General features: G+C 35.0%; 1 protein-coding gene across 1 annotated transcript in view; it reads left to right on the top strand.

Moving 5' to 3' along the window:
• LOC135080123 (transcription factor Sox-12-like) overlaps positions 1-8123 on the top strand; it is a 96652-nt gene extending 88529 nt beyond the window's left edge. The window contains exon 2 of the mRNA XM_063974811.1: positions 5813-8123. Within this exon, the coding sequence (XP_063830881.1) occupies positions 5813-6526 (714 nt within the window). The 3' untranslated portion in view covers positions 6527-8123. The remainder of the gene's footprint in view (positions 1-5812) is intronic.
• Positions 8124-13827: the final 5704 nt, after the last annotated feature.

Raw genomic sequence — 13827 nt, 5'->3', positions numbered from 1 at the left:
GAGACGCGTTGTAAAGTGCCATATGGCATCGAAATATTTGAAGCAAAATGTTGAATAAAGACTGAATTGACAAAGAGTCTTTCAATTCAAACGCTTCTAAGACAAACATACAGAGCTGTCTCACCATTATATTTTTGATAACACACACAACATCTTAATTTACAAACGAATGAATCATTGAATAAATTTCACAGTCATTTAAACCGCAAAATATTAAATTAGGCAGTTAAAATTCAATCCGAGATCGGCGCCATTAAATGATTTTTTAAATATATTTATTACGTTATTTATAAGCTTCCTCAAAGGAAGTCGTTATTAATCATCTTTAAAAACCTTATCTTGTGACCTCAATTTGTTAGCGAAATTGCGGACTTGGCGTTACCAGCCTGCAAACACGGAAGCTTTGCTGGCCTTGGACCGTATCGACACACGCTGGCATACTTGGTGATATCCTTTAACTAACATTGATGTACTGCACCTCAGGGTACACATTTTTGTTGAAAAATATTACTTATTTCGACTGCATAAGAAAGAGTTTTAGCAATTTAGAACAGCAAAAGCTGACCCCGAATGAAATGGGAAAAGACACAGAAAAAATACTACTCCTTACTTGATGCCAAAGCTTGATATTGTGCCCTCTGGACCTAAATCCAAAACTAATTTTGAAGCTGCGTTGTTATTAAAATATGAAGTAGGTAGTAAACTGATGAATCTGTAAAGAGAGGCTTGATCGGTAATATTTTTTCTATGATTGAATCAATATCACTATTATTTATTATTTTATTTACTATTATAATAAGCCAAGTATTTTGCAATACTAACAAATGTTTTGATAACCTTTGATTCACATACGACCCTACTTTACTTATTTACTACAGCAGCGAGTGTCCCAGATTGTATGGAGAGGGCAACTGCCGGCCATAAAAGCTAAGAAATAATTAATGAGGGCAATCACAGATTCTGATACAACTCCCAAGGAATGAATGTGAAGATTGCTTGATACTGCTTAGTAAAGGATAAATTACTAAAAAGTGCGGAAGATACGGAAAGTTTAAATAGGCGACATGTTGGTGATTACTTAGGACATCTTCAAATTGATAAGTGCAGTGATTTATAAGCACGCAACAATGTTTAAATCTTTGTTTAAAATTCTGTCCAAGCTAGTACTATGTAGTTATACACAGAATAAACTTTTCTAATAATTTAAATACAATGCAACTCAAACAATTATGTTATTATGTATACAGACGATAAATTACTAAGCAATGCCTTAAACAGATAATGTTTAATACATGCAAATACATAAACCTCCAATTGCTAGTGTTGTAACACATGAAACAAGGAAGACATTTGGCGCAATTTAATACTCAATAAAATAAACAGAAACCTAACTAAAACAAACCAAGATGGTTATATAGGAAGTCTAGACTGTATTAATGTCAAAGTTAAACTAAACAGACGCATAAATATATCGTAAAAGGATTTGAAATGTCTGATTTCTCAGCAATGGCCTGCACGTGTTCACGATACGTGCCCAGAACGCGGTGTATGGTGTTTTGCCAGCCTTCCATTTAAGGTACTGTTTGTGCACAGCTGGTTCAGAACGGCCACGGCAATTAGATAAGTGGTCGTTTGAAATCCATTTACAGTTCTTGATATGGGTATTAGAACAAAGTGTCGAGGCTTTTGAATTTGAAAATATTATCATAGCACTACAAAATCAATTTTGTGGATTTAGAATTTTGCTCTTAGGAACCTTAACATAGTCTCATATATTTTTCTTTACTAGCGCTTTGACCTAAATATCTGGCAAGTGCTAAAAAAAAGCGCCACAAACTCAGTCACCACCATCTATCGGCACTTCCTTCTAATCATCAACTGTTACAACAACATCAAACATAGAATCTTCTTTATTTAGTTGTTGACTATTATTTAATTTATCGTTTTAATTATTTGTCAATTTTACATATTTAAATTGATATTATAAATTATCTGTATTGTATAACTTGTTGGCGCATTGGACTTTCTGTGAACCTTCAAGCAGATTAAAAATAAGTAAATAAATAAATAAATAAAAAATCAGCTGATTATCTACTCAAAAAACTTACGCCCGTATTCACAAACGATGCTTGCTTAAAGAAGCAGCAAATTGAACACACAGCGTTGAATAGAGCTCTGTGATTGGTTCGTGTGTCACCCTGTGCGTCCACGCGCACTATGAGACCTCATAGTAATATTTGTGAAAACGGCCGTTAATGTTCTGGCTGTGTTAGTTATTCTGTGGTATGCTTATTATGATCTATGCGTAGCTAACGCCGCTACTCCGCCGGGTCTACAAGGGCATCCACTTCGTTTCCTAGCTGCTTATACAGATACTGTACCAGCGTTTGATAGCTTTTTAAGCGATCAGAACAGCGAAATTACTCAGCTTTTATGACTCTTTTAGTATCTTTACGATGAGCGAGATTAAAAATTAATTTGGAAATCGTAAACTAGATTGTGTTCTAAGAAAGATTAAGGAGTTTCGATATTTTGGAGCATCTAAAAATGTATTAGCCAATATCAAAACCATTTAATATTTTATGAATTGTGCTTTCAAAAAAGATTTTTTATAGCTGGTGGATAAAGCAACAGTTTCGTACTGTATTCTATAAGTGATTCAATTTTTTGTGGAATGCATCAAAACTTCGTAACAGACAGGCATTTGAGCAGTCCATAAATTTCTAAACACCAGGAAGCCCTCAAATTACGGACACGTTCATTCTATCATATTATTATTTACGAAACAACTACAAGCTGTACCAATAGATTTTACATGCAGTTATCGTTAAATGTTATTCGTACTTACAGTAGCAATTTCTTTGAAAAGTATTGCACAAGCAATAATAGCAACCATTGAGCTCTATGGCTGCGACAAAGGGTATGCCAATTCCTATAAATATGTGGCGTGATACTCCGATTGGGTTTGTAACGGACTTTGATAGCGACCAGATGCTGTTGAATTGCCATCTAAATAGAAACCAATTTCTATCAGGATCCTTACACTTAGCATCATACCAGATATTTTATTGTAGTAGTCTCAACTCTTTCATATTATTTTAAAATAACCTGTTTTCGATGTGGCTTTTTAAATCCTCTGGGGATGAAAGCGATTTCAACAGCAGTATTTGCTTGTCCTTTTCACGCTTTAACAAAATCGGTATACGTAATAGAGACGGCAGAATATTACACCTGCGTTCACGTGCGACTGCGTTTTATTGCGACTTTGCTTGACTTATTTCCCTTCCTTTATCTCTTTTATACTATTTACCCAGCCCTTTGGATTCTTTGGTTTATGAGACACTTGAAATTCTTCATATTTTTCGTTTGAGCAATACACATTCATTGTGTATTAACATCAAATACTGATGGAATATTAATGTTATTAATTTTATTTTGTTTGTGTCCTGTCAGTTGTAAATTTTGTTTATTTACAGACAACTCACCTTTAATGTCAGCATTCATAAAAATACCTTGGGAGTTTCGTTGATCTGTTGAATGAATACGAAGACAAGCCACAATAATGTGTTGTGAAATCCAAAATATTCAATGCATAACTCGTACTACGCTAAGTTTTCATCACAAACATGTGTCAATATGACATTTAACATGTTTTGATAAATTAACACAACTTTAGTGACGCCTGAGTACAAATAAAGAAGGTGCCTTTGCTGTCATCGACACTGCGACAGAATATTTCAGTCACGAAACTGCAACTGTGATAAATTATATTGAAACCAGACTTGAATCTAGTCCAAACTAAATTGCTCCAACAAAAACTGTATAATAATATCGTCTGGATACGTGGATGCAAAAAACTGCCTACCTCTCATAGTCCGGGCGAAAGAGTTTTTATTTGAGCTTGTACTTTTTTAGTTATACAAATATCATTTTTCCAAGTTCTTAGCTAAACCGTACAGTGAAAAATAAAATTATTACTGTCAGTGGTTAACTAGAAGATTTAGTTATTTATTTTTGTAAGTACAATATTTATGATAATTACATAGGTATTTTGTATTATGCTTGCTGTCTTCTTGTGGAAATGTTCAATGATAATAAATTCTATTCCTTGGCCCTTAATGAATACGAAACCTTTGAACCTTAAGGCATATCACTCATTAATCCTTATCATATTGACAGCAGTGAATATGTTAAATAATTGAAAAACTATATTTTGAAAAGAAAAGTTGCTCAACCAATAACAGTTGACATCATCTATTGTTTATTAAAAATGATTTTTACAAGTTTAAAATCACATTGTAGCATAATGTTGATATTGTATACCAAATAAACATATCACTTTTTTCCTAGAATTTTAGTTTTTAAATAGAAATTTTATATCAAAATCGTACTGATATTCTGTCTCTATCTCCCGGCCTATTGCCTACCTCTACGAAGTTCACCTTGAGCCCGTGTGGGCGTTCCGAACTTGATTTAGTTGCCATCTGACAAACCCTTTTTTTGTCCTGAATATAAATAAGACGAACAAAAAAGGGACAACACTGACAAGGCATATTTACGCTGGGTTTCGTCCAGTTTCGTCTCATAATTATTATGTTGGTCACGTTATCAGCAGCTGATAAAAATCCGTTGGACTTTAAAATAAATCTTTAGATCTATGTACATTTAGTCAGAGTTAATAGGAAAGTTTAATTTATGGTACTTCCTGAACTATATTACTGATCATACAGGCTGTATTTTTTGGCCTCGTATGCTTAGGAAAAAGAGTTATTCTGATTATTTTCAATTAACACTTTGGTTTTCTAAAAAAAAGTATGACCCTCATATGAAAAGGTAAACGCACTGGTGCTAGTACAGGATTTTAAAATTCGAATGTAACGTCAAACTTTTCTTCTGTAAAAAGTTTGTGTACACTGGCCAGTTTATTCATTCCGCCATAGACCCCAAAAAAGTATAAAGTTAGCGTGGATTTTTTGCAGTTTCCACCGGGACCGCCCGTACAGATTTTAGTGAAAGTAAGATTTGAATAATAAAAGAGAATTTTCGGGTGTGTTCTTACCACATGTTGTTTTTATATTCAGGGGGAGCTAGAAATGGTGGACTTTTCCTGTAGCTTTTCTATGGTGATTGTAATTTAAATGTAATAGTTTTTGTTGTATAATTATAGACCTATACTGAAGTACAATTATCTAATAGTGTACTTAACTAATATTTATCTACCACTCCACGTTTCGACTTAAGGAAAATGACCCTTGTCCAAGTATAGATCTAATAGTCCTCCAACGCTTCCTACATGATTTGATAATGACTTCCCGTGTCCTTTGACATCCTCGTTTGTCAATGTTTTACATGTGGCCGAGACACGGAAGCCACGAGTATAACCCTTTACTGAAAAAGTAACTTAAGAAGCATATCCACTCAATCACTTACAGAAAAAAACGCTCGTGCGTAACACTTAACTAGAACCAATTAACATCTTACATAACCAATCGAGCAATCCAACCTACGCACAAAATTTTCCACTACTAAACTGTTTCAATACATACAATTTGACCTGTTTGTTATAATAATTTCTATGATAACAATATCATTAATAGTAAGGCCGCAGACTTAATGGTGCAATGTCATGCATACTAATTCAATAAAACCAGCTCTTTCTGCCCGCGGCACCGCGGACATGTCTGAAATAATAATGCTCCTACAATTATACAGATAACACTGATTTCTGTCTGAAACATAAATCTATTTTATAGCCCGTCCAATAGTTTAATCGATTATAAATGCTATAATGTTCCTTTTTCATTTGTTACAGACTAAGAAGAACAATCCAAACCACATCAAGAGGCCAATGAACGCGTTTATGGTGTGGTCGCAGATCGAGCGCAGGAAAATATGCGAGCAGACGCCTGACATGCACAACGCGGAAATCTCAAAGAACTTGGGCCGCGTGTGGAAGACCCTCAACGATGAGGAGCGTCAGCCCTTCATCGACGAGGCAGAGAGGCTCAGGCAGCTACACATGCGCGAGTACCCCGACTACAAGTACAGGCCTCGCAAGAAGACCGCGAAGCCTGCCACCAGGACGGGCGCGGTCACGAAACAAAAACGCAAGCAGAAGGCGGACTCGAATAACAACAGGGGCATGTCGAGACGGCGAGCGCGGCCTGCGCCTACCGTCCCCAGCGTCCCCGTGGAGACACCAGCTCCTCCACCCTTGCCAGCATCCCCTGCCGGCTCTCCCGACTCCCCTGAATCCGCGTGTCTCTACGAAGACAGCACGCGTCGCGACCAATCGGATTTGACGGATCTCTACTCCATCACCGACCTGCTCCCTCTGCCGGCGGACTGCGAGGTGGACCTCGAAGCCCTGACGACGGACATGGAGTCCTTCGAGACCGCGTCCTCCTCCTCCGGCTCCCACTTCGAGTTCTCCTGCACGCCCGACGTGTCGGACATGCTCAGCGAGATCGGCGTCCACGGAGACTGGGTGGACAACACCTTCTCCTCGTACCTAACGTCGTCTTAGAGCGGTGTTCGGGTCGCCACGGCCGCTGCCGGCCTGTTCCACTGATCTCATACGGTCGGCCGAGAGCCGCCACCTGGAGGCCACGCCACGCGGCGCCCGTCCGCCGCCCCGCCTAGAGAGTGCCTACATCCAAAATGATGTGTCGACATTTGGATTCAATGTACAAAGTTATTTAATAAGGGTCGAGGGAGATAATTATGTTTATTGTCCGGCCGCGAGGCCGATTCTCCTTCAGTTCAGGTTCTTAATTTTAGTTTTAATAGGCGACACGCTTCAACGTTTGGAAGTGCATCAGTTTCAAAGTAAAGGCTGTGAGTCGGTTCTTTTGTGGTGTTGCTTTAATTGAAAATTACTTTTTTGTAAATTGTGGGTGTTATCCAAACGGCACGTCTCTGACAGTAAATAAATCCGTCTACACTCCGTCGCCTGTTTAATAAGTCACGGGTCAGTTAGGGATCGGCGTTGGATTGTTCGTCTTCGGTTTCACTCGATCAGACATGTATATAATAAAATCGAGGATCTTGAATGCCAAATGAAGGTGAAGTTGTGTTGGGGTCTCTGTCGCTCGCCGCACCGCGTCGCGTCCGTTTCGTATTATTGACTTGGCTTCTAGTACGTTACAAATAGTAAGTTTGCAATTTCTTTGACACACCATTTATGTTTTGATTCGTACTTTTAAGCGTGACCATTTACTTTTGGACTATTAGATGAAATATGTATTCGTAATAGAAAAATAAGACTAGGTTATAGTCATCTTGCGTTGTCTACGTAAGTTCACATATACTTTGATGCACACGTAGTTGATAGTCGACGATTTACTTTTACTATTTGAAGCAACTCGGTTTGCCATGGATAAATTTCGGAGCGGATTTTTCGAGAAGGTATTCGATGTTTGATGGGTTGAAGAGAATCCTTACCATGTTTGAGTTGGAATTGAACGAGATACGCATAATCTTGCCCTTCTATCTTCCGTCTTGATGTATGCGCCTCTTGTTCATGTTATTATGCATATAAATGTCATGGTAGGGATACATATTCAGTGTTGGATGTCTTGCTATAATGTATGTTAGGATGATAAAGTAAGGATAACTGTGGTAAGGTACGGACTTATATGTAAAATATGATGGCACCTATGGATCATGCAAAGGGACACTTCAATACTATTTTATTTTTCTTAACGCTAAATTTTCAATACAATGTTCTATAGAAACATACATATCAATATGGGAATGTGTTGTACTGTGGGACGGTGGAAAAATATGGATCGGCAAACAAACGTTAGTTTTCACTATTTCTTTGCTATTTCAAACACTGTGATTTACTTTACGGATTTTCTAAATTATAAGATTCTAGTGGAGACTGATAACGCATAGATTAGTTTTAGCAGCGCTAGCTTCTGTAACTTTTTTAATTTGTAAAACTGGGCATAATAATTACATTATTGTGAAATCAATAAGGACCTATTTTTGATACTTTGCGCTGTTGTGAAAAGCGGGTTTTCGATCTTTAATAATAATTGTAAAAATATTTTAAAATTAACTGAATGTCATGGAAAAGTAAATAATTAATATTACAGGCTTATTCTATTGGAATTGGAATTAAATATAAACTTCTTGTCGTAATAAGAAATCTGTCCATTTCAAATTTTGCTTTTCACAGTAGCACATAAGATAAATTGTAAAAATGCTAATATTCTGTCAATTTACCGAAATTGGTGTCAGTTATGGAGTAAAGTTCACCTGAACGTTGCTTCTTTCATTTATAAGATAGATACCTTCTACTAAATATACTATTTCAGATTGTGAAATCAATATTTGTAGATATCCTGTGTCCCTAATATTATTAAAATTAATCTAAGGGATCCGTTGTGCTCTATTTGATAAGAAAGAAAATGCTTTACCTATATTATTATATTCTTATAAATATATATGTAAAAAACAAGTTCATGTATTACTTAGTAAGTGTCTATGGAAACCCAATTATTGTGAAAAAAAACAAAAATTACATGTTAATATCTATATTATTGCAAATCTGTAAGTTACACTGTCTCGTGTGTTGTAGAATATATGATAATATACTTATATGTAACGATGTGAAGAAATGAAATAAATTTGTGCCTAATAATCTATTTGGGATTCTTCATAATACATTATACTTATATTTTAGTAATGCTCAAGGTATTTTTAAGCATGTAGTCGTTATTAGATGCTGTTGCTTAGAAGAAAAAAAATACGAAAGTAAAAATAAAACATAGTTTATTTTCTTAAAGCCAGTAACTGCATTTGCCATTGATTTAACTTTGCTAGCTTACAGTATGATAAAGGTTCCATTTAATGTCGTCATACAAATACATTTCATTGGATCGTATCCTATGCCTATGTAAAATATCCCTCCATAAGTTAAAACTTTGACAATAAATGTCACTTTTTGCGTTTTGTGTGTTCTAAGCGTTCTTACGAAGTTTTGTACCGCATTTCATTTGAATGTATTTCGGAAACTGCTTGCGTTCAAACTATTACTCTTTTCTGTTTACTTCAGTAGTGTTCTCTTGTTAAATATAGATTTGATCCAACGACTAAAAGCAATATGGTAACAGCGAAGCTCAAATTAGTGTAAAACATCTCTGATAATAATCTCGTGACAGTTTTCAGTTGTTCTTCTTCGACATCTTTTGTGCTAGCTCATAAAATTTCGTCCCAATCTGGTTTGAGATTTTATGGTTCACCGTCACAGATTTTATTACTAGAGATTTCAATAACCCCAGAAGTATTTATATTGAACGCAACATCGAATTTATAACGTTGTAATATAGCGCTTCTTGTTGTATTTCAATATTTGGAATTATCAGGGTTAAATGTTTTCTTTTGTAATTAGAGTGTAATGAACACTGGTATTTACTCTGATTGCCTTCAAACCTTCATCTTGTAACTGATCCTTTGCAATCACAATATTTTCTTCCTCGTAGCTGTAAACTTCATCCGTGAAGTTAAGATTAAATTTAACGATATGTATGTAAGTAATAAAACTGTTTATAATAATGGAGTCAAAATAAAGCGATACTGTGAGAAAAAATTAGAAGTTATATATAATAAACGTCTCAACGGAATAAATATCATAGAGGACGTAGTTAGTTGTTGTAGGATATATAATTAATTATATGTAAAAATAACAATTGTTGTATTTGTTCATTGATCGCGTGGAAGCTTGTCAACTCGCTTGCCATCCAGTAGATTTACATTTTCTGTGAAAACATCAGACAAAATATAACCATATAGATGTGTAATGTATACTTATACGATTGTAAATGTAAGTATATAAGCGATTCAATACGATACATTAGTGATTTATTCACAGAACTGAAAAGTTAAAATATTCTCGTTATGTTGTGAAAATTGAACGTAATTTTATCTATATGTATATATCTATCTCTATTGTTGATTTAATTGGTAAGCGACTTCTTCTATGTGTTTTGTTTCTTCTGTACTTTGAGACACAACGAAACTTTCTTTCTCTCTATCCCAGCACATAAATGTATTAAGTAACTAATATGTAATTGGTGTCTATAAGAAGTTAAGATGGTAAAACAGTATACCTTTGAATACCCCATTATTGTATGTCAACATGGAATTGTAGTGGATTCATTTAACGTAACCTTATATGTTGTTGACGTAGTGTCATTAATGATAATCGGTATTAAGGAAGTTAATGTTAACGATAAAACAAAGAAATCGCACAATCTGAGTCAAGGAACTAATGTAGGCATAACAATTATAGTTATTATACAATTATTATTCGTAAGCGATGAGTTAGGTGTGATAGGAGTTAAAATTACATTTTGATTTTAAAATTTTACTACTTTTTTACTTAAATCATTGCAGAGAAACCTCTTTTTTAACTAAACACATTCTAGCTGTTCTATGCTTTCCAAAATATCTACAACCAGTATCACCACTTGATTTGAAACCATCAGAATTCGCAATGAAGTTGTTAATGTTTGAACTTTGACGTTATCCCATTGTTTACTGTAAATAGTATGTTGATCAATTTCTTAGGAACAAAAATATAAGGATGGTCCATTTATAGATGTAAATGTAAGATAATGTTAGTGCAGCATATTACCTTGATAATGCATTGTATTTCTTCATCTGAAATGCCAAACTTTTCTTATAGAGCTGGAGCTTGGTTTATCAAGTTTGACTGAGACGATTCGCGCTTTCCCGGGTTCATTTGTCATTGTAAATATCTTTTTAACCCACGAGGCCACGTTGGAGATCAGTTCTTCTGGGCGTTTCGAACCTATTCTAGTCTTGGAAGGTTACACTTTGGGATTATCAACTGTACTCCTCATAGCTTCAACAGCTTCATCACTCAGCGTTAGCAATTTGGTGGCCTTTGCATCATCGATACCTATTTTTTTAGTTTTTTTTATTCAATTTATACCAAAAAAATTATGATGCTTTTATAAACTGTTACCGATGGATCTCTTATTAGTAGCACTTACAGTTATAACGAGAATTCGGCTAACCAAATATTGAAGACGTTCGTTTTTAACACTTATTGGATCAAAAGCGTTGTAAATATTAGATCGGGCTTGTTTTAAGTGAACAAGAAACACAATCCTCCCAAACGAATCAAAATTGTCACCCGAACGGGTTTATTTTATTAAAATCTTTTTTCTGGTAATAGTTTAAGATTTTTTAATTTTTATCGATAAGTTTTCGTATAACGAGGAGCGTGTAGTTCGAAAGCTAATGATTTTCCGTCATACGTTGTATAAATTATTGATATTATGTATTTTTAAGATACTTACTCTTAACTGCATATAATGTACGTAGACATTTAAATTGTTAAGTATGAAATAATAATATTGTAGCTACCTGTCGGTTAAAGGAGAACGTGTACATTTTGTAACGTAATTTGTTCAATAATGAATATATATTATAACGCATTGGTAAAAATAAATCATTCAGTTTTTAAAAAATAAACCAGATTTTCATTAGGTTTTTAAAAACCTTTCATCGAAACCTACCTACCACTGTGATAATTATAAGATTTGTGAACAAAACTTTTCAATAAAACTGTCTCGTACGTATCGATATGTTACTTATCCTCATAAAAATAAAAATAAATAACAGCAAATATAATAGAAATATGGAAAAGTTTTGTTCACATTTCATATCGTAAAGCAAATGAAAGTAATCACAAGACACAACACAAGGAAGGGTTATAGAAATCATCTTTCAAGTAAAAAACCTTACAAAGAACATAAGTAAACGAGGTATCTAATTGTAAAACATTACACATTACACCCAACACTACTCTATTTTCAAAAGCACATTGGACTATACATTTTTAATACAAAATAGCACTTATTAACACTGCATTAAGGTGCTAAGCTTGATGCACTGTCTGAAAAGATGAATAGACAATTAGGAAGCAGCATCTACGAATGCGTCTACACACACGGTGGTCCGATGACATCGTAAAGGTAGCAGGAAGGCGCTGGACGCAGGCCGCTACCAACTGAGCAACATGGAAAGCATTGGAGGAGACCTATGTTCAGCAGTGGACGTCCTATGGCTGAGATGATGATGATGATGATCTACTAACGCTCATCTGAAATCCTCGGCCATAAGATGGTGGTGCAATGGGACAAACTTCAGCTAATTTTTTGGAGTAAGATTGGTGTTGATAAGTACCTAAGTATTATAAAGGACGTACTTCGTAAGTAAGAGTAAGTATACCTACTTCGTAAGTATAATTTAGAGAATGAAACCTAATTACACAACAACCAAAAACTAAACGACTCAATATCGTTGACACTAGATAAAGAAATTAAGAAAATAAAATGATCCTAACGCTTACAGCAGTAAAAAGATCGTCCATTTGCATAAAAGTGATTGATATAAACTGTTTTAGGATTGAGAGGAAAGCAGAAATACTATAGTTTTTATAATGCAATACTGAAGTTATCACTTAGTCAAAGCCTATTACTTTTTATGTACACCTGAAAGTGAGTAGATATGCGCTCTATGAAATGTCTAGTGTCACGAACCAATCGTCATAGATTCTGCCTGTATTGTATAATTCGCAAGAACGTACATTACATAGAAATGCTGTAATCTATACTCACCTTAGTACAATACAATTTTACTCGCAATTACAACACATGTTACGATCAAATGGTATTTTGTTAAAAGCGCTAAGCTTTAGACATCACAGAGATATTTAACGCTATCACAAATGTATTTTTTATTTTCCACATCTGCGGTAGAAATTTTAAAATACGCTGACAGTAGACAAAAATTGGGACCAAATTATAATTTAATATTAGGCCGTAAAATAAAGAGTGTGGCGTAGTGAAATGAATATCAGTAGAGTCGTTTTTCAATAGGCATATTATAATGTCCGAGTAAGATAGGTACTATTTTTTTGCCAAAGCTAAGTTTTTTATGAGTGCAAGAGAAAACTGAAGTAAAAATGCATTGATTTGCATACACGCCGCTGGGTTATGTGGGGCTCTCCCCTCAGAAGAGAGGAGTCTACTCCCTAAAAATCTATCCTGCCTAAGCTTAACAAAATATTAATCTTACTAGCAGCAGAAACTGAGGCAAGTGCGGGTAAGTTATTTCAAGATGAGCCTACTGATTTATCCTAATACGATGGTTACATTTAAATTTCATCGAGCATAAAAAATCCTAATCTTGAAAGTAATTTTGACACCATAATAAGAGGACATGAAATTTCTGCCAACCTGATGGCATCATCAAGGATGAGTGATGAAGCCTCTGTAAGGAAACGCATATAAAATTAAAGTAATAAATCTGAATAATAGTCATAAGGACCGTTTTATTATAATGCAAGTGGAATCAGTAGAATAATTTATACCAAATAAAGGCCATTATGCTTTTTTTTTAATTTTATAAGACCAAATTGATATCTACAGGTGACCTCAGTGTTAGCTAGTAGTCAGCATAGATCTTTGGTAACTAACGCCCGTATTCACAAACATTACTATGAGGTCTCACAGTGCTCGTGGACGCACAGGATCACACACGAACCAATCAAAGAGCTCAATTCAACGTTCTGCGTTCAATTTGCCGCTTTACTTAAGCAAGCATCGTTTGTGAATATGGGCGTTAGTCTGCCTGCATTGATTCTGAGCATTGACCTAAATTATGCCTTAAATCATTAGTAGGGTTAAAATTTGTGTTTATATGATTTGTATTAAAGCATGCCTCCCACTCGGTGTACCGACGATCATGTAAACGTCGCGGGAAACACTTGAATACAGGCAGCGC

Source organism: Ostrinia nubilalis, chromosome 17 (assembly GCF_963855985.1).
Source record: "Ostrinia nubilalis chromosome 17, ilOstNubi1.1, whole genome shotgun sequence".
Classification (NCBI taxonomy): domain Eukaryota; kingdom Metazoa; phylum Arthropoda; class Insecta; order Lepidoptera; family Crambidae; genus Ostrinia; species Ostrinia nubilalis.
The sequence above is the reverse complement of the archived record's forward strand: the minus strand, read 5'-3'. Positions and strand labels throughout refer to the sequence as shown.